The sequence below is a fragment of the Eptesicus fuscus genome, chromosome 7 (assembly GCF_027574615.1).
Source record: "Eptesicus fuscus isolate TK198812 chromosome 7, DD_ASM_mEF_20220401, whole genome shotgun sequence".
Classification (NCBI taxonomy): domain Eukaryota; kingdom Metazoa; phylum Chordata; class Mammalia; order Chiroptera; family Vespertilionidae; genus Eptesicus; species Eptesicus fuscus.
In genome coordinates this window covers 67,819,029-67,841,650 of record NC_072479.1, presented here as the reverse complement: position 1 = coordinate 67,841,650, position 22,622 = coordinate 67,819,029, and the positions used below count along the sequence as shown (strand labels likewise).

The 22,622-nt window shown below is 38.5% G+C and overlaps 1 protein-coding gene across 9 annotated transcripts in view; it reads right to left on the bottom strand.

Moving 5' to 3' along the window:
• The window catches only part of KIF21A (kinesin family member 21A), a 139,223-nt gene that overhangs the window by 66,525 nt on the left and 50,076 nt on the right, over nucleotides 1-22,622 (bottom strand). For all 9 annotated transcript variants that reach the window (XM_054719159.1, XM_054719162.1, XM_054719160.1 and 6 more), the window contains exons 2-5: nucleotides 3,292-3,514; nucleotides 2,979-3,161; nucleotides 956-1,105; nucleotides 121-255 (exon numbers count right to left, since the gene is read on the bottom strand). In XM_054719159.1, the coding sequence (XP_054575134.1) occupies nucleotides 121-255; nucleotides 956-1,105; nucleotides 2,979-3,161; nucleotides 3,292-3,514 (691 nt within the window). The remainder of the gene's footprint in view (nucleotides 1-120; nucleotides 256-955; nucleotides 1,106-2,978; nucleotides 3,162-3,291; nucleotides 3,515-22,622) is intronic.

Here is a 22,622-nt window from a genome sequence, read left to right as displayed (position 1 = left end):
ATTGGGAAAGGAAATAATTAAACAAACTAAATGTGGTTCATATGTATTCTTCTCTTGGGATTCATGTGACTTTAGGGAAACGATGACTGAAAGTTTAAGAAATCAGAGCTAGTAACTCACAGCATCTATTTGGGGACACATTCTGGTTTGACACAAGTGGATGGTAAAAATGGCATGTGAGCGAGAGCTCTGAACATTCATCTGCGTGCTAGCTGTGGTCCGGGATAAAGCACCCAGCTTCAAACACTGCATCATCTGGAAAAGGGGAAGAAAGAACAATGTTTAAGCAAGATACCATACAATCGGAAGCTGAGCTAATGCTAAAACCCACCATGCTGAGGGATGTAAAGGATGTGGAAGTTCATATTATTTTAGCTACATGCACTTTTTGAGCTGAACTTCTCAGTATAACAGCGTATTATCTTTTAAATAGGAGAAAACACTGAGATTCCATTGTTTGCCTTTTGCTGACATTTGCAGCTTTTATTCCAAACTGTTACAGTGGAACACTTGGGAACAAACTGAGCAAAATCTTGTATTACTCAGGCTACTCTGTATCATCTGTCAAAATATTTTTGTGACTTTTCTTAACAGTCTCCCTTTAGGAGTCATGGTACAATCGTATATATGTGACGGCAAAAGGTGCAAAAGGATTGTGGTCCCAGCCTTCACCTTTAATGACCTAACTCTCTTTTACTAGCTGTGAAAGAAAACTATATATACATTGCCTTGGACTCTTTTGATGCTACAATAAATGAACTGACTTTATCATAGCTGTGACATTTTTAAGAATAAAATCCTGATATAAAATATATGAGGAAAAAAGGCAAGATTTTTACAAGATGTTACAATGAAAAGTACAAATTTCAGAATTTGATCTTAAGCAAACTATAAGCAAAGCTGAATATTAAATAAAGCCAAATATGCCTTATTTTAACTATAATATGAACGTCACCTCTGATTCTGTATTCACAGTACGTGTTGTAACTCCCACAGTATAAATTCCTCCAGTTGAATCTTCATGAATTCTTATATTTGATTTTTTATTTTTTGCATCAATATCACGTGTGGTATCAAATAAGTCAAGGACCTCTTCATTGTACAGCTATCAGAAAGAAATATTGCAAGTTTAAATTTAGAAGAAATTGCCTCATGGCTTAACAACATGTAGTGCATAATGTTATCTTTCAAATATATCTTAAAGTTCTTCAAAATGACATATATTTCTTCAAAATAGATAAAAAATGAATGAGGCAATTATTATTACAAATTCAAATGAATGTCAGGTTTTTTTATAAGAATAAGAACAGTAAAGGATGTAATCATGACTGATAAGTTGAGAGCTAGCTAAAATGATCTACTAATCCTTTGCAAGTGATAAATATCTATATATATAAAAAGCCAGCAACCAAAACGCTGTAATGACCCTAACAACCATTATGACACCCACTGCAGCCAGCGAACCAGCCCGATCAGGGGAGGGAAGTGGGGCCAGCCGACCAACCTCCTGCAGCCCCTCCCCCCACCCAGCCCCACCCCAGATCCACTGCCCCTCCCCCCAGCCAGCTCCACCCCCAATCACCCCCACACACACCAATCAGAGGTGGGGCTGGCTGGCCAACCTCCCATAGCCCCTCCCTCAGCTGCTGACCCCTGATCAGCCCCCCACCCCATTCAGGGGCGAGGCCCGCCAGCCAATCACCTGCAGCCCCTTCCCCCAGCCAGCCTGGCCCTGATAGGCCCCCATCAGGGCGGGCCGGCTGGCCAACCTCCCACCATTTCCTCCTCCTGACAGGCCTGGCCTCGATCTGCCCAGATTGGGGCTGGGCCGTCTGGACCTCCCACCTGTGCACGAATCCGTGCACTGGGCCTCTAGTTTATAAATACAAGCAAACTCTAAGAAATATGTACCAAATGTAGATAAATCCTAATTAAGATTTTAAGAGGTTTTACTACTTAAGCTAAAAATGTATTTCCTATTGCCCTACAGCCTTTCTTAATGTATCTAAAAATTAATACTTAATATTCTGCAAGGTGGGCAATGATGTTAGTGTTTCTGTGTCAATAGAGGCTGACAAACTTGAGCTACTCCCTGGAAGAGGATGCACACACCATTTTTCTATCAGTATGCTTCAAAGTCTCAATGCCCAACAGCATTTTGGAGAGTAAAAGGGAAGATGGAAGAACACTTTTTTTTTCTTTTTCCATCAGTTACTTATCTTGCTTTTGGTTTTTACTAAACTGGGATAGCTATTAAAATCAGCAGTAAGATAATGTATATTAATTTGAATTGTTTTCTATTTTGTGCTGTATAATGTCAAATAAAATGTTTCATCAATGACCAAATATTAGTTCAGGTATCCAGACTAGAATTAAACTAGAACATTCTTTGAACAAAGCACCCAGAACTATAATGTCACCCACCATTCACCTAACTGCAATATTGCTCATATCCGACATGTCCTCTGACTCTCATGTCCCTCCCACCAGACTACAGTGACCTAAATTAATCCAAACCTGCCCCAACCTTTGGATTTTGCATCAAAACATCTGCCTATCCTTGCAGGAATACCAGCTTCTGCAGCCAGATTAGTGCTGCAGCCTTCGTCCTATTATTCCTCATGTTCCCTCCCTCCCTTTCGGTCTTAATCACTGAGTTTCCAGAACTTTATGAGCCTGCCTACATTATAACGGTAATTATAGATAGGGTCCAGAGAGATTCTGAAATAAACAATATTAATTCTTTTACTCTATGGACACTGGCCAAGTGTTTATAATCTTAAAAGCCAACAAGTAAGGAATACTTATTATCTATTGTCTATTCTTCCTGCTACCTATGACCTAATGTTCATTTACTCAAACATTTACTGAGCACTCTGTGCAAAACACTGTACTAGAAGCCAGAAGCATAAAATCACAAAGTCTACGGTCTCAAGGACAAAATTTAAAATAAACTAATGACACAATTAGTCCTTTACCTCTAAGAATTGTGCATTCACTTTAAAATCTGGAGGAGGAAGCCCATTTTTCATTGCGGTGTGTTTTTTTTCTTCAATGCTCTTGAAAAGGTGTTTAACAGCACGAGAAATAATACCCTGCTCCTCCTCGATGATGTTAACATCAAATCCTGTTCCCATGGTGTATGTTTTACCAGCTCCAGTCTGAATAAAGCAACAGAGAAAAATAATGTGCTTGCTCGCAATAACATCACCTCAAAGAACAAAAATGAAAGTGCAACTGAATTGACACTTCTGAACAATTACAACTCTATGAAAATAATCTGATACTTACTTGTCCATAAGCAAAAACTGTAGCATTGTATCCTTCAAAACAACCTTCAATTAGTTTCTCTATGCAATGAGTGTAGATCTGTTCTTGTTGGGAGTCAATGTCAAACACATAATCGAAAGTAAAGGCTTTGTCTTTCCCTAGGAAGACCTGAGGTTCTCCCGGTGTGACCGACGTACAAATATGGCATCCTTCAATCTTTTCTTTGGCAAGTTGTGGTCTTATTCTGTGAGAAATAGCCAAGAAAAAATAAAAGAAGATATAATAAATTGAAAAAAACTAATAAATAGGACAAAAATTCCTGGCCAATTTTTTTAAAAGCACTAATGCCTGCTCCTTCTGTTGAAAAGTTTAAATAAATTATACTGAGTCCATTTCAGTGTCAGTTACTTAGCAATACCAAAAAATCATGAACAAGAGTAAATTAAATAAATATTTTTATGGGTGAATATGTTTCCTCAACTCTGTAAGAGGTAAAAGACTCAGTTAAATAATTCTGCTACCAAAATGCTCTTTGTTGCTATTTTTGTTTTAGAGTTATTTTTCTTATTTCCAGGAAGGATGATATCTTGATGCCCTTTACTCGCTTGTTGTTGTTGTTTTTTAACTGAATTCATGACATTGGTTCACAAAACCATACAGGTTTCAAGTGTACAACTCAACAACACATCATCTGCACACTGTTCCGTGCACCCATCGCCCCAAGCAAGGTCTCTTCACCAGTGGTTTCCAAACTTGTTTGAACACATCCTCCTGTCAGCTTAAACTGTTAACACGTATTCCCACAACATATGTGTATGTGTATTCACTTGTAAATGATATGCATGTACGATATTGATTTGCCATATATTATGGCAAACACAAAAGCAGATTTTACTTAAAAAAATAAATACAAATTTATTACAAAAGAAATACAGTATTTTCTCTCCGAAACCCATGAATCACCAGGTATAGCTCCTCAGGTTTCCTGTCTGTGCTTGGAAGACCATAGCACCCAACCCCCACCCCGATCTACTCCAGAGTCTTCCTCTTCTGCCTCTCTTCCTAATGCCAAGGCCTATTTTTATTTTCAAAGAAGAACAGTAAATACAATGATATGTGAACAGAATAACCCAAAATCTGGCCCTATTCTATTCTTGCTGTAAACAGGACCATCCTGAACACACTCATCACTGACTTCCTGTGCCTGGGATTTTAAGAAGTTTCTCTTTGCCACGGAGGAGAAGCAGTTTAAGGAAGAAAGGAAAGACAACCAGTGATGGAAAATATGAAATGATAAAGACAGAGTAAAGAAGGTATTTTAAAGGACTCTGGTCCCACATTTTAATTTTTTCAGATACGGAAACAGGCCTATGGAAGTAGAACCAGTTCACCTATTTTTCAGAATTAAAGTCAAGCCTACGCCCCGATCTCCTGAGTTTCAGCCCCTTCCGCTTCATCAGAATGAATGGTCAATGGAAGGATAGGAAAGACAATACTGAGAAGGGACTAGACATCTGCGACCCTGGTTATCTAAAATAGTATTCTATACTGCCAAAAAATGTGTTAATGAATATATTTGTTAATGCAATTTTTTCTTTCCTCGATGATAATGGTGTTTTTCTTTTATAAAGTCTTTAACTTCGTGTATTTGTTGTAATGGGATGCAATGCTCATTGTGGAGCTAGCTAGGTACAATGGAAAGAGCAATGGAGTGGCCGCTAGGAGACCTGGGTTCTGTTACTTCTGTTCCTCTAAAGATAACACATGGTCTTCTCTCAGAGTTCCAGTCTCCTCACTTGTGGAGAGAAAGGGTCATTTCCAAGGTTCCTTTTAGATCTAACACTATTTGACTGCAGGACAGTTTATTATAAAAAGGAGAGAGAAAAAAATAATATTTATGTACTGTTATACAGATTAAATATTTAAATACACACACATATAGACTCTGTGTGTGTGTGTGTGTGTGTGTGTGTGTGTACATATATATATATATATATATGTAATAAAACAAAGGGTTTCTTATAAGGAGCTAGGTTGTGAACTATAAAAACAGCCCATGGTAGTAGCAACTTTAGCTTTCTGGTTCCACATTTCCTGTCTTTCTCAAAATTAATATTCTCTTCTTTCCAAACTCCTCTTCTCCTATCTCACTTCATCCAGCCAAGGGGAGGAAACCCAAACAAACCCCATCTCCTCGGGGGAATCACTGTTCCGACTGTTGCCAAGTCAGAAACAGGAGAGTCAACCTCAATGACTCCCTCTTCCCTGCTCCATCTATCTAATCTGTCTGCAAGAGCTATAAATTATCTCTGGAATAGTTCTCGAGCCCACACATTTCTCTCCTTCCCCACCAACACCACCCTTATCAAAGCTACCATTATCTCTTACTAGTACTTAGATTATTGCAAAAGTCTCCTCAATAGCCATCCAGTCTTGGCCCCCTGACCTGTTCCACACCCTGTGATATTAGTGATATTTATAAAATATGAAGTTGATCAGGTAGCTATCTGACTTGAAACCCTTCAGTAAGTCCCTAAAATCTCTCTGCAGCGTCTCCTCTTGCCATGCTCCATGCTTGCATGACAGGATTTTTGGTGGTGATGATTTCTTTTAAACCAGTTTCACTAACAAGGTATGCCCTCTTTGGCCTCTGTGTCTTAAAATAAGCTGTTCTCTTTTCCTGGCTTACTCTTCTCCACCCTGAACATCTCATGTTTTCAATTTCTGTTTAGATTTCACTTCTTTGAGAAGATAACATGAATAGTTTGCATTCCAACATAAAGTCATATCTGAGACCAGGCTGTTCTCAGCTGTTCTCTTTCCTGAAAGCTACCATATTTACCCCAGGATTCTGCTTTCTCCCTGCTTGACAGATAGCTTTACTACGAAACCTTAATAAATACCATGTAATAAGACAGATAAAAATAAATACACTATCTAAATGAAATGTTTGAAATCAATTCCGTATTAATTTTAAGTAGTTATAACCACAGGCTAACTTATTTGGCTAAGATACTTTCTTTTTTGTTGTTGCTAAATTATCACCTGAGGATATTTTTTCCATTGAATTTTAGAGAGCATGGAAGGAAGAGAGGGAAAGAGGGAGGGGAAAAGAAAGGAGAGAAAGAGGGAAACATCGATGAGAGAGAGATACATCGATTGGTTGCCTCCCCCACTCAACCGGGGCCAGGATGGAACCTGCAACCCAGGTACGTGCCGCCTTGACCAGGAATCAAACCTGAGACCCTTTGGTGTGCAGGCCACCACTCTAACCATTGAGCAACACAGGCCAGGGTTTGGCTGATATACTTTCAATTTCATTTCAACAGAACAAAGAATAGTTGCCACTTGTACTGCAGATCTAACAGCCAATTTTAGAATTCCAGTGTCACTCAGAACTTAATCTCCTAACCTCCATTCATCTGATTTATAGTCCTTGCTAATGGGGAGGAGTTTGTGTTTGAAGCAATGATGCACAATTCCATCCATCTGCACGGGCAGGGAGAGAGAATGGCTTTAAAAACCAACAAATAGGCAGGACCCTTTTCTACCACAACCAGGCAATGGCAGTTCCCCAGCAGGTCTGAGACACTCCCACCTAAGAAGGGTGGTCTCCCCTACATGCATATAATTGGAAGCTGACTATACTTCAAAGTTTAGGAATATAGTCACCTTTTCAATTCCCCTTCAAAAATTAGCATGTTAAACTCTCCAAATACCTAAATTTATACTCCAGTCAAGAATTCTCTGATGAAATTCTAACCCAACCCAAATCACCTGCTTTAATAATGTAAAGAGTTTGTACAGCTACAAACCTCAATTTCAAAACTATAATTTGAGCTTATATGTAGACAAAATACACCAACCCCTCTCGGAAAGAGAAGACTAAAAATAGAATCAGACATCTATTCCTCTAAATACATTGAGATACACTCTTTCTTAATATTTTTACATAAAAATAAGAGCATTAAACACACTCACCTAATCCCAACACTAAGAAATAATCAGTGTTAACATTTTGGTTAGCATCGACACCAAGAAATAAAGAAAAATCCTTGCAGGCTTTTTAAATGTGTAATCATACACCTAGATATATTTGACTGTTTCTTTAAAAAAACAATTATGCATAAAACTTATGTCATAAATATTTAGGATGACATTCTAATATCACATAGAAAAATTATATTATCACCTGGCCAGTGTTGTTCAGTGGTTGAGCATCGACCCATGCACCACTAGGTCACTGGTTCAATTCTCAGTCAGAGTACATGCCTGGGTTGTGGGCTCAATTCCCAACAGGGAGTGTACAGGAGGCAGCCGATGAATGTTGATGTTTCTCTCTCATCGATGTTTCTGTATCTCTCCCTCCTCTCCCTTTCTTTCTCTTTAAGAATCAATAAAAATATATTTTAAAAAATTATATTATAAAGGACAACAACAATGGGGGGTTCTATCTATAATATGAACTTGCTAGTGGAGATGGATTTTTGAAAAATGCCACATTGGAAATGAGTGTAGGCAGGGTGAGGCTATTACAGAAAATAGTGACAGTTTTGCTAGAGAATGTGCTTTTTTTTATTAGCATGAGGTATGGAACCTTTTATCCTTTGTGGCCCATTGACCGATGGGTGGGATCTGAAAGGGAAAGCCCATGGAGAGCCATATAGGAAAAAAAAAAATCTGTTCAAACAGTTTGTGAAGGTTGGAAGTTTGAAACAGAGCATGACATGAGCTGTCAATTATTCAGTTTTTTATGATGAGAGGAGATGAACAAAGGTTGTGTCCGTTTTCTCACATCTGAATCGTTCCCTCAGACTATAGCACCCATTCCACCTGCTCTCATCGTCCAGCGAAACTGCTCAGGCAGAAGGCACCAAGGACCTTTCTATCTCCAAATAGAGTAGACCCTTTTTAGGATTTGTCCTACCTGATCTCTCCTAAGCATTTGATCCTATGTACAACTTGTAAAGGAGAAAAAAACTTTTCCCTCTACCCTCCTAGGTTCTCCTGTAAATTAGGCTGACAAAAGATTAACAAACAAAAAAAAAAATTGAGGTTTGTTAACATGAAGTTTATGATGAGCAACGCAGAGGGTGGTTAGAACTTGGATTTTTATAACATCTTAACAAAAGGGGAAAGAACTGAGTTTCTAGGACAGCAAATTGTGGGAAAATACATAAATATAGAGAGAAACTAATGGAAGATCAGAGCTGGTTAGTAGAGTTTGTTAGGCAGGTTCCTCTGATGCCATATCCAGTGATTAACTTCTGTGTTCCAGAGAGAGGCAGGAGGGCTAACACCTTTACAAATACATGTCCTGCTTTTAGGCAAATAGGGTGAGGACAGATATTTTCTTGTTGCTGCTTTTTAATTGCCTTTCACTCAAAATATGTCACAGTGGCATACTTGGGGATGGCATATACTAGTACTGCTGCCCTTCAAACATCATATTTCTCAATTCTTTATAACCAGTTGGTTTTTGTGACATCCCTTTTTTAACTGATTCTGATTTATGAGCCCATCTTTTCCCCCCAAAATGCTCTTATTGTTTAGCATGGTCTCTAAGATTTTCCTAATCAGGATTCTACCTGCTAGTCCATTCTCAAGTCTAGTCACACCCAGCTACACCAAACCACTGACCATGTCTTGGTCAACTTGTACATATCATTCATCATTGCCATGGTTTTATCTCTGCTTGGAATGCTCTCCCTCCATTTCTCTTTCTAGAAACCTCTTTGTAATTCTTTAAGACTTAGCTCACACATCTCTACATACTTTTCTAAAGTGCTGCCTCCTTCCCCTAAGCTTGAATTAATCTATGCAATTTGCACATGATTTTAGAGTAGTATATATCAATTTGAATTCTTGCTGTTACACTAGTAAATAAATTCTTTGAAGACAGAGAATATATTTACTCATTCATAAGACAAAGTAATTCAACAAATTTTTATTGACTGAATCTTATAACCTGCTCTAGTTAAGCGGGGGGTGGAGGAGTGGAAGGCGGACATCCCAATACCAAGTATGCAGTCATCACAATAATGTACTAGTAACTTGGGCTCCATTACTTTACTCTGTTACTAGAAACTTGATCTTGAGCAATCATTTAACCGTTCTATGTCTCAATTTTCTAATCTATAAGATAAGGAGCCTGGATTTAACATTCCTAAGGTTCCTAAAGTTCTTTCTAACTTCAAATTCTATTATAATTATTCTTTTAAGAACAGCTAAATTCTGACTTAAAAGAAGCATCAATAATTGACCTTTTTTTCCTTCATACCGTATCTCTACTATTAGTAACATCACTTGTTCTTTATTTCTCCGTGGTTCTTATTATGCCCTCCAATTTTTATAGCAAATGTTCCTATGGCCAGAGGTACAAGGAACTTCATTGGTGAAAACATTATCTGGGCTCCTTGCAGTGGCAGTAGCTGTAAAGGTTAGAGGAGATTGTGGGACTGAGACCAGTTCTTAAATTGGGCCCTCTTTTCTGTTCTCCGCCTTCATCATAACCATAACTGGTTTTAGTGATCAAGAATATCAAATAAGCCAAAGGACTACTTTCAAGATGTCTTGGATAGGACAGAGAAATATGAAGCTAAACATTTTTTTTTGGGGGGGGGGAGAATGGCTTATAGTTGCTACGCTTGCAGCTAGAGTTTTAGTCACAAAAGTCAGCAAAACTGATTTTAACCTTTAATTGTTGGAAGAGACCTGAGCATTCCTGCACATTCCTGCTGTGCATCCCAAGAATGCAGGACCCAACCCAGCTGCTGTTGCTCAATGGTTGAGCATTGACCTATGAACAAGGTGGTCCCAGTTCGATCCCCAGAGTGGGGTGTGCAGCAGGGGGCCAGTCAATGATTCTTTCTCATTATTGATGTTTCTATCTCTCTCTCCCTCTCCCTTCCTCTCTGAAATCAATAAAAAATATATATTTTTTTAAAAAGAATGCAAGCCCCTGACTGCTCTCTTCATGGATCCTTTCTCAAGGTTACATTTGCAGCCAGCAACCTTCAGAGATAATGCCTTCCACTTGACCAAGAGTTGGCAGGCTTCTGCTTTCTATAAAAACAGTGAATTCCCAAGCTCAGTGTTTCTTCATATCCCACTGCCTGCACAGCATCCATACAAGAATTGGTCTACCTACACTGCCTCTATTGGACTGGGAGCAAGGGAGAGGGGGGAAAACCATTCAAATCAACATGAAGTCCACAATGTTGATTGTATTGTGAGTAATAAAAGTCCTTCGCCTCTTACTCAGGAGTCTGTGTCTTCTGCCACTACACATGAAACAGTAACAAGCTCGCTTGTGTAAAATCTCAGGTTCTTCACAGTCTTACCTAACATGTACTAACTGTCCTTCAGCAAGTCACTTTTCACCTGTTTCCCATATATACAATGGTATGTGATTTCTGCCACATCCACATCACAGCATCTTGAACAAATGAGAAAGTGTGTGGCAATAAAAGCCTATATAGGTATAAAGTGTTGTTGTTTCAGCACCACTTGAAGATTCTCAAGTCAATTCCTTCAGGAGGCACCTTAACATCTTAAATCCATTTGGGCCTTCCACCTCGTTAAGGAATGCATAATTTACTCTTTGCCTTCCCCACACTATAGCCATGTTTTTCAAAATGCCTTTGGATGCCGTGAATCTTCAAAGCAATTAAAGGTAAAACTATTATCTCAGGAATAGAAGGATAGCACAATAGTGAACATTGTCACTTGGATATATGTGTACATACATATACTTATAAATATGCATACATATGTTGCTGTGCAAAGATAATCAAAATGAATAATATTATACCTCCATTTTCAATGAAAAGTCATAATCCTAAAGCTAACCTTTTCATAGTAATAAGTAACAAACCCCCATTCATCCTGCTATTCATATCACAAGAGAATATTATAAAAGCCAAAATGGGAATTCTTTCAATATTATTATGTTCACTATCTCCATATAGCCAGTAAAGAAACTTTTTTTCAGAATGGAAGCCCAAGTTCCTGAGTAACAGATTCTTTTAAAAGGGAATTAAATTGTTAATAGTACAATTTTTCCTTATACTGAATTAAATTTGATTAAATGCTAGTGACTAGAACGTTGACAAATGACTAATCAATGATTTGTAGTTATTGAAGAGATACTGACTTCAGAAACATAAATAATTGCATGCATTATAATTTATAACCTCTCGGGACTTGTACGCCTCCCCCCACCCCTTAAATTAGAAGAGTAGCACTAACATCACTCATTAACCTAAATCCAAGGATGCTGGTAGTCAAACATATTTTTAAATACGTAGTTTTGTAGTACCTCCCAGACTTTCTCACACACCCTCACCTCCCCTATTCCTGTTCCCCATTTCATTCAAAGCTTCACAAGGGATAAAGCCTTTTTTGCTAACAGGTTGGACACGTTATTTTTATTTTTCCCCACAAATAGAAGAGGAATAACATACAAAATATCTTCCTTTTTGCTGGTCATTGCTAACTACTTGTCCTGTTAGAAAGCACTGTTGTCCTTAATCTATGGTTCATAAATGTGACAAATTTTTCCATTACCTCAGTGTCTTTGTACACTGTCTCTTCTTTCTTTTGCTTGAGTTATTCTGACTTCATCCCCACGCGATTGTTGTAGTTCTCCAGTTCACTCAATAATCTGACCTGATTCCCACTTTGTGTGGCTCTTACTTACAGCTATCTGTAACTAGCCCACTTGGCACCCTGCTAACACCTTTGTTCTTCCTACACAGACACCAATAAATCCATCCCCTGTAAAGATTCTTTGCCTTTCTCATTAGTCACCGTTTTTGGATGGTCATTATATTGGATGCTACTTACTAGTGTCCAATTTGATATCTTCACGTTAATTATAGCTTCCTAATTTCCTCCCTTCCATTTCTAAGAAAATAGGACAGCTATCATTTTGTCACTATCACTGAGCCACTGGAGTTTCATCAGGTCCCTATTTTGATCCTCCCCAGTTCACTCCAGTTAGTAGACACACATTAGGTAAGGATCTGCCCCACTTCAACCCTCTCCACCTGCTGCTCTAGAAAAACGTTTCTGACGCACCACAGGAACTGGCTAGACCATGTGTGGACTTACTGAATTGTTTTCCTAAGAGACCGGGCACTGCATAAGTAAGTAATACAGGTCCACAAAGAAAAACTCCCCTCCCAGAAATGGATCTTCAATTACAAGGATGATTGATGGACAGAAAGGTATTTCTTCAAGACATTCAAGGGGAAAAGGAAAATCTCGGTAATTCCATTCAGTCTGTAAAAAGCCTGAGAACAATAAAGCACAGCAGCCTGGCTGGCTTGGCTCAGTGGTTGAGTGTTGACCTATGAATCAGGAGGTCACGGTTTGGTTCCCAGTCAGGGCACGCCCAGGTTGCAGGCTTGATCCCCAGTGTGGGGCGTGCAGGGGGCAGCCAATCAAGGATCCTCTCTCATCATTGGTGTTTCTATCTCTCTCCCCCTCTCCCTTCCTCTCTGAAACCAATAAAAATATTTAAAAAATAAATACGTAAAGCACAGCAGTGTATACTAGGGATCAGGAAGTATACACGTCTATGAATAACAGAGATGGAGAGGAGAACTTCACTTCTTAATCCATTAATAATGAATCACTTTTTTAAAATCACCCCAAAATCTTATCCTAATCTGTAAAGCCAACTATATTCTGCCTCATCTCTGTATGGTCCACCTGATTCAAGCTTATTCTAACCCAATAACACCAAAAGATATTCATAGTCGTACCTGTTTTCAATTAAAATATTTAATTTACAGTTTGCACTGTTAATATTTGGGGCTGTGATTCTATACTAAGCTTCTCAGTCTCTGGTTTGCGCCTCCACTTGCAAAAAGATCTATTTTCCTCAAGTGCAGTTCTATGCGGGCTAACGACGGAAAGGAAGTGGGGTTAAGAAGATGAAGGCCACTGTGCCACCTTCCCCTGACATCCACGCTCATGTCTCATACCTTTTGATGCCTGCGTTCCACCTGAGGTGCAGCACAGTGAGAGAAGCTCTCTCTTAGGCGAGGAAACTAGTATCTTCCATTGAGGGTAGCATCGTGCCACTCTCTCTGTTGAATACCGGAAGTTCAGAAAACTACAATGAAATAGTACACATAAACTGACAAAATAAAGAAGAAAGTAGCCAAAAATAAAAAAATAAATAAAAAGTAGCTGAATTCTGGATTTAGAGAAAAGTGCAATTCTCTGCGTCACTAATTAATCCTTTTGGAAACTCTGAGGCTTTCTTCTTTAGCCTCTCTCCCAGAAATACAAGAGCTTCCACTCAAAAAAAAATAAAAACAACAAACAAAATAACAAAGAAAGAAAGAAACAAAAAGGGATTAGGAAACAGGGAACTTTAAGTGACAACATGACCTATTCGCGTATTGTCCAAAGTGCTCAGAAAATGTCTATTGTTGCTGGTGGCTGTATGCGGTGGCCATCAGAAAACTTGAGTCAACAAATTCCTATGGCACACCTACTAAATGTCAAACCATGTGGTACCTAAAAAGCCAAAACAAAAAACTAGAGTAGGGTAGCCATGGGAGGCAGGGTGAGGGGTGGGGGTGGGGAGGGTGGGAGGAGACTAGAAGAAAATTAAACGTGCTCAAATGAATATTATATACAAAGGAGAAATGGAATAATGATTAGTCAGAAGGAAATGGCATTGGTACAGAAAAACCTTAAATGGGAAATTTAATCTAGATGTGGAACGGTGATTAGAATTCTCCAGGCCGGGCAGGGAGAAAAGGTCAGTTCAGGCAAAACAGGCAAAGATGCCTGAAGTGTATTTGTTCCTGATTGCAACATAGTCCTTTGGGGCAGAAGCACCAGGATAGCAAGAGTTGTTAAAATTTAGGAGCATTTTAGGGACGTGCTATCACCTAAGTAGGCATCCTACCTAAGACATTTTTCTCTAAAATATACACCCTGGTGCCCTGGCCAATGCGGCTCAGTTGGTTGGAGCATCATCCCACGCACCTAAGGGTGGTAGGCTGGGGTGTGTTGGGAGGCAACTAATCAATGTTTCTATCTCACACTGATGTTTCTCTCTCCCTCCCTCTCCCTTCTTCTCTCTCTCTAAAATCAATAAAAAATAAATAAAAATAAAATAAGCATCCTGGTCTCTACAAAATGAAAGATGCAACCAAAAGGCATACCAGAGCCATACTAGAGATCTCTGCCAGGTATCTTTTGTTTTCCTCTCTATATCAATTCTTCACCATCTTCACCTTAACCCTGTGCCCTAGGAGACTGACCTTCATTGGCTACAATGAGCTCCTACAGCTTCCAGTGGGGCTCTCTGCCCTCCGCTTTCAGTAGAACATTGTAAGATAGAAGTGGAATGGTTTTCCTGGTTCCTTCCCCACCAGGTCCTTTTTGAGGGCTGTGTCCCTCTACCAGAGGCCACAGCTGTGTCAGGACATTTACAACAGTAGAATACTAAGACCACAGTACAGCCTCATCCCTTCGAGTTTCCCTTAATGCTGCCCATCCTCTACCACACTCTCCCCAATCATCCTGTCTGAATATACCATCTGCTACCTGTTCACGATCCTGACAGAATCAGGGTTAGTCTCAGAAAATGACAACCACCCTTTTTTTAGCACTACCATTGTCACCACCCCATTTCTGATATCAATATTGACCTAGAATACAGAGCCACCAAGGTCCCTCCAATTCTCTAGCCCTTCTCAAGCCATTCTGTTGAGCCATTCTGTTTCCTGGGAAGAGCTGGAGTTTGAGATACATGTACTGGATTTTATTGTTAAATATGTAATAACACAAAGGTTAAAAAGCATTCTCTTTGTCAAGAGAATTAGTTTTTTTAATTCTTTCAATAAAAAAAAATTAACACTTCAGTTTTGCTTTCCAAACTTAAAGAAAAGGTGAAAGAAGATTTAAGAGAGACGGAGTAAAAGAAAAAAAAGTAATCTCAGAATGAGAATTATAACTAGATGATATTTCAGCTCTCATTCTGAAATCAATAAGTTTCTAATACCTCCTTTTTTATTATACTCCATCCCATTTATATACAAATTTTTCAAAAATATTTATATAAAGCCCCTTCTAAATGCAACCACTTGTCTTCCTGGGGGAAAGAAAGGGATGGCTTTCTATGCTAAATAATACTGTATATTTATTAAATTATTTTATCATGAGAAAAACTGACATTATGACTATATATAATTACAGTTCCACATCCTTGTCGAAGGTGTACATTATCTATGTTTACAATCATTCCATAGAAGGAGAAAGACCTACCATTTCAGCTATTTCTTAGAAATGAAAGTAATATTTATAAGTATGCATGATATTGTGCAGATTAAGATTCTGGTTCTAAACTAATGAACACAAGTTGTTGATACAAAACTTTACCATCAACAAAATATCATTTCTACCACAAACACTAAAATAAGCCATAATTCTGTCATCTCCCAATAAACCCAAAGTGACAGGTCAAAGGAAAGGCAGGGAACACATTTTTTAAGGAAAGGGTAGTAGGTCAAATTTTAAGATGATCCCCAATTACCCACACCGATATATCATTCTTGCCCCTTTCAGTGATTCTAACACAGTGCCAGCTCAGTGATGAGCAGTGATATTTGCACTTTATTTTGGTAATGGACCCCAACCACCTTAGGGTCCTCATACACACATACATAAAATAATGCCACTACTTCCACAACCTGCTTCTCTCCCAAACACAATCTGCAAAAAAATATAAAACTGAAGTCACTCCTACTGGAGGAACCCCAGGAATCCCTCACCACTGGACTCTCTGCCCCCAGCAGTCCATTGGGCTCCCCTGTGAAACCCAGGGCCCCGCACAGAACAGGCCTATGAAAACTACGCCTCCATCATTGCAAGTAGGCATATTTAGGCCACAGTTTACTGTAACTACTCAGAGAAGCTACTGTCTTTAAAATTTGTGTATTTGGAGTTTGTCTCAATTAATATAATAAGTTGGGCCTTGTCATCACCTTTGCAATACATTACCTTTCTTCGGTGTTCAGTTCTTCTGCCTGAGGATACTTCAGGTGAAGGTGCAGGTGAAGGGTGAAGAATCTATTCGTTTTTTATCATTCCCTTTAAAGCATGGCAGAGTCAGCCCCTTATTTACTTGTAGAATTTTATTTTTAAAAGGAGACAATTTGGAGTTCATAAAAGTTTGAAAACCATTATTATCAAGTAAATTCCTGCATATGGTAAGAGATGAACTAGATGACCCTAAAATTCCCTTACACAATCAGCTGTAAAATTCTGAAAACTTCATATTGTGACGATTCTAAGAACAACTACAGGTAATATGATTGTCAATAAAATAAAAACATGGATCATGTTTCAGAGGGCAGAGCTGCCCATGTTTCTTAACTTCCCAGGTCAACTTTATGTAATAAAAAATATCTCACTCCAAGGGGGTATGTAACAGATTCAGCAGACCTAGATTTTTAAAAATTACTTTCATATCTATGGACTGAATGAATTCTGCCTCTCAATGTGATGGTGTTTTGATGTGGGGCCTCTGAGAGGTGATTGGGATTAGATGGGCTCCTGAGGGTGGGCCTCCCATGATGAGATTAGTGTCCTCATGAAAGGAAGAGAGACCAGAGCTCACTCTCTTTCTCTCTCCCAATCCTGTGACAACACAGAGAGAAGGCTGCCATCTGCAAGCCAGGGCGTGGACCCTCACCACAAACTGGATCTGCCAGCACCTGGATCTTTGACTTTCCAGCCTCCAGAACTGTGAGGTATAAAGGTCTGCTGTTTAAACCACCCATCTATGGTATTTTGTTATAGCAGCCTGAGCTGACTAAAACACTGTTTTGGGGTTTACTCTCTGAGACAACTCTGCTATCTCACACAATCATGCCTCAGTGGGACTCAGGGTACAGATACATTAAAAAACAAACAAAACAAAAAAACAATCTTGGCAGCCTCTCCAAATAAACAATTAACAAACCATATTTTTCTAAACATACACACACACACACACACACACACACATACACACATATACACACATACACACACACACACACTGTACAGCATGTGGAGTGAAATTAACCATCAATGAAGTTGTCTTTCTAATAGTTAAACTTCCATCCTTGCTTCATTTTTTACAGTTTGTTTATATTTTAGAAGGTCACCCAGATATCATCCAGGCAGCTTTATAGTAGTTCAGGAAGAATCAAGAATGGCATATAAAAGTTAACATTCCCAATAAAATTCTCATCAGTTGTATTTAGCCTATTACCTTAAGGTGTGTGGGGGGTTTTTTATATTAAAAAAAAAAATGAGAAGAAAAAGAACAAGTGATTGAAAAAGAACAAGATCAGAAGGAAGTGAAAAGATCCCTGACAAGTGGACATGGGCAGATATCACAAAAAGCTGGCTGTGGCTCAGACGTTTTAGGCCATCAATGTAATAAACATCAGAGAACAAAGTATCATTGATACATGCACAGAATGTACTTTAATCCTCTTCTTGAATTGAAGGTCAGAGGAAATAGATAAATCTCATCCATTAGTGTGGATACGAAAAGAGTTAGAAACCACATTTGTACATTCTGAGAAAACAAGCTGAGTGTCAGGAATTGAATAAAAATGTCATTCGAGATTTCTGAGCCTCAATGAGCTCTCCAGGCCATTAGCTTTCCCTGTCTGGCAAATGCCTAATATCCAGAAGTAGATAATGAAGGTTCCTACATTACCAACAACAAAATGAAGTCCTAAGTAACAGACATTTTAGCTTAATTATAAGAATGAAAAAAAACAGGAATCTTCCTACAGTCAATTCAATTTAATTTAATAAACCATTTATTGTGTGAATTATTTTTATACCCCTATATGTAAGATATAATGCTAGACACAGCTGGAGAAATAAAGATGAATAAAATTTAACTTTCTGATTCCTGGGAATTAATCATCCAATGCAGGAAATACGGCAAACACAAAAATAACTGTAATTCAACAAGATATATTAGTAAACAGCATAAAAGAGGTTTAGAACAGGACTTCTCAAACTTCAACGTCCATGTGGACTACATGGGGATCTTATAATGATGCAGAATCTGATACTGAGGGTCTGAGTAAGAGCTGAGGAGCCGCATTTCTAGGAGCCTACAGGTGATGCTGAGATAGGAGACATCACGCTACATTAGAAAAGGGAAGAAAGTATAGTCACAACAGAAGGGAAGTTGATGTTTCAGAGGCCTCTGAAGTAGGATTTTGTGGAAAAAGAAATAAAATGTAAAACAAACAAAAAAAATGTGCTTTTTTACTGATAGTGTGTTTTCACTTAAGATAAATTCTGATCATTATTATCAGTTCTATTATTTTAAAAGAGCTATCTTCTATTACCTGTAGAAACATAATTGACAGAATTCTGTTACAGTGCCATTCCTAACAGCTAAGGGCTCTAGACATTGCAAAGTCCAGCAGCTTAGCACTATGGTATTGTAAGTGATAGTTCACAGGACGAGCTCAACAAGAAAGCTCAACAGCCCATAGCGCTGACCCTGGATTGTATGTCTGACCCCAACACCCTTGGGCAGGGCTGCCCCAAATGTTGACAGCCACACCCATGTGGAAGGATGTAGAATGTAGATTTTCTTTTTTCCTCAAGCAACACAGGACTCTCAGCATTTATATTCATTTTCTGTTGCTGGGTAACAATTTATTATAAACTCAGGAGCCTAAAACAATACCCATTGACTTTCCCCCACAGCGCAGGACAAAGGTATTCTTAATATTCCTTCTCAAAATATTTGAATACTCAGAATCCTTATGAAATGTAGACAGCAACTCTGATTTCACAGAACGTAAGTGGTTTATACAAATGTAAACTCTCGTATCCATCAAGGTAACTACCCTTGATTTAGAAACTGGAGGATTTACAGAGCACAGAGGCCCAACCATAAACCCCACAAAACTATGTCTCGATTAACGTTTGGCTATGTTTCCTTGCACGTGGAACTAATCAGTAAAAATACTCAGGAAATCCACTAAATTCTTGTATTACACACGCGGGGACTGTGAAAGCCTATAAATGCTCAAGGAAGACAACCCCCTCTGGCTCCTTTACCTGCTCCAGCAGGAGGCCAGCTGTGAAGGCTCTCTCTCCACAAGAAAGGGGTATATTTCCCACATCCACTTCAGATCTGGCCACAGAATATAATAGACAATAAAGAACCTCCCAAAGGACACAGCCAGGAAGCGAGGAGCACAGGTGATTTCCTCCCTGAGGGCAAGGGGGCACGCTTGCCAGGAGGGATAACAAAGAACTTTTTCTACTTCCAGGATAAAAATCTTCATGATTCCTACACACAGGATTTGGCCGTTGCTGAGTGACGATTGGGTTTCCTATCGTCCCCTTTTCCAAATGCGAGTGTCTTGTCCAGCTTCTCCTCTGCCACTGCCTTTTGGATGTGTTACCTGCCTCAACCTTACCATTGTGTATTGGGTGTGCATTTAGGGGTCCTGGGGAGCGAGCAGATGGCAGATCAACTGGCTTTCAGATTGAAAGTGTCAGACGTGAGAAGTAATATCAGGGCTTGAGAGAAAGAACTGACTTCGCAGCACCCTGGTACAATAAACTACGAGATGAATAAAACCTTGGAGAGGGAATGGGTATGTTTCGTGGTTGGGAGACAGACTGCACGTGGCAGAAACTGCCAAATGTCTTCCCAACTCCGTGTTCTCCTTCTTTTACAGTAACAGGAATTTTAGCTAGGTAAATGGCGTCCTACATTTCTTAGCCTCCTTTGTTACTACATATAGTGACATGATTGGGTTCTGAATAAAAATATTCAAGAAAAGTGATGTGTGCTACTTTTAGGTCAGTCTCTTAAAAGAAAGGGGGAGCTTTTTTCTGGAATATAAACATGGTGGTCTCCATTCATATACGAGATCAATATCCCGACAGCTAAGCCAAAAGGTAAAAGGAGCCTCAGTCCCCAACACTGTCAGAGTCCTTATTAAACCTGGATTAGCATAATAATTCCTATCTTGTTTAAGTACCTGATGTTTTAGATCTCTGTTAGAGCCAACAAGTAATATCAGGGCTTGATATTCCATCATTGGTGGCTAAGGAATGTAGCAGCCAAGCCTACAACATAACTTATACATGCTTACAAAAATATGTCAGGGAACTTTTCAATCTAATGAAGAGATATATGTAGAGACACAGTAAATGGCTTAAAACCCCTATTCCAACTAAACTGCTCATTTGGACTGTGACTCACTATGATAATTCTGTGTTTTATAAAACCATTTGCTACAAGATAATAATAGTAGTTAAAACACAGTGCTAAATTACCACTTATTAAAAAAAAATTAGGAAACCGCTAAACATACTGAAATGAAAGGCATTCTTGTAGAAGAAATGTGTAAACACAGTAAGAATGCCTTGAATTACAAAAGTTGGGTTTAAACTCATTTATAAAGGTGGCATTTCTTAAAATGTAAACTTTATATTAGCACATATGTGTTATAGAGTTGTTTAGAATTAAAGTTCATCAATTCATTTTCTCCAATTTTTAAAAAATGTATTTTCAAATAAAAAATCTATCATACAGGTTAATATTAACTCAACATTTAGTTACTAAATATTTAGTCAATAAAAACATATATATTAATGTCTCCTGAAAGTCTGAGAACAAAATAGATAATAACCTGTGCTTAATGTTGTTCACATAATGCTTTTCATGTATCTTCACATATATAAATGTTTTCATTCAAAAGTTAGATATAAATAAAAAGACACAGTATTGTATCATCCATAACACAGCCTTCAAAAGAGAAATTGGGACATACCTTGATAAAGAATGACTTCCATGGCACACTACCTGGATGCCCTAATTGGCAACTAAAATATTAGCTCCCCATGGATTTCTTTTCTATGGGGTCTGCTCCACATTGCCACAGTGAGAATCCTTACAAGCTAAATAACATCCTTAAATGTAAGGATTTAAACCTTGAAAGAGCTTTAGGGAAGACACGTTTACCATAATCAGGTGTCTTATGTTAGTCTTCAGGCCATGCCCAGGTTCTGGGGCAACTGGGAGAATGACCACCCTCTGCTAGGAGCAGATCGTTCCCAGTACAGACCTACCTCTCTTGGAGTGCAAGGCACTTTTTTCCTCAGGTATCTATTGTTAGAAAGATGAAAATCCTTTAAATTTTTAATTCACATCTGTTTAAATAAATTATTTCAATTTCCATTACTCACTACATGTTGTAGAGATTTGTGAGTAGTTTCCAGCACACAGCCTATCTCTCTGCCCCTAGATTTGCTGGAATGTCATGCTAGGATTTGAAGGCTTAACAACACCTTTCTCTTCTCTGCCACGCCCACTCCCACTACACACCTTACCTTTACATGGGGCATCTGTCTTTCTCCCACACACACTTCCACTCACATTGTGTTTTAGGGGGCTGTAAAAATTTCTCTGATTCATCTCTTTGTATTTCTTCTCCCATTTAACACTATGCTTTCCATCTGGCAGGTTCTTAGGATAGTGGGAGAGAGACTTAGGAAACAATTCAAAATGGTAGCAAAACAAAAAAATCACCTGAGGTCTTTCCCAGCAGTGCAGTCCACTCACTATACAACTTTTACACATTATGGGCATTCAGGTCATTCCTACTACATTTTCCTATAAGTGAATGATTTAAATAAGAATTTGTAATAGCCAAGAAAATTCCGGTTTAATAAGACAAAATCAGACAACATATGCTAACAAGGAAGAAGGTAAAGACTCAAGTTTCTGAGAAAAACTGGAGATAGGCAGGTTTATTAAACACTAGATTTACTTTTCTTAAAGGTACCCTTTACTTAAAAGACTAATTTATTCAAATTTTAAAAAATTAAAGACAAAGAAGACCCAAGATGTACACCTTGTACATTTTGTTCAACCACAAAGTGTTGGTATAATTTCATTTATCTTACACCAACCTACATAAAAAGAGTACCAAAACAATAAGATCATTTGTAAAGTCAGAACATTTTAGTGTCTAACACAGAAGTTATTCAATACATATTAGCTGACTGGTTGCTTTAAAGAAGAGAATAAAAGCAATTTGTTAGGATTGAATGAGATGATTAATAATATGGACATAGCAATGATATCTGTGATTCAGCAACAGCCTACTATAAATACCAATCATTTTACAGACATAATTTTTATTCTGTATAAGAATCCTAAAAAATACATATAATTTTTACCATGTTATAGGTAAGGAGAGTAATGCATAGAGAATTAAGTGCCAAAACCAAAATCAGGTCAAAAACTATGCGTATTCCTGCCTGGTTGAGCCTCC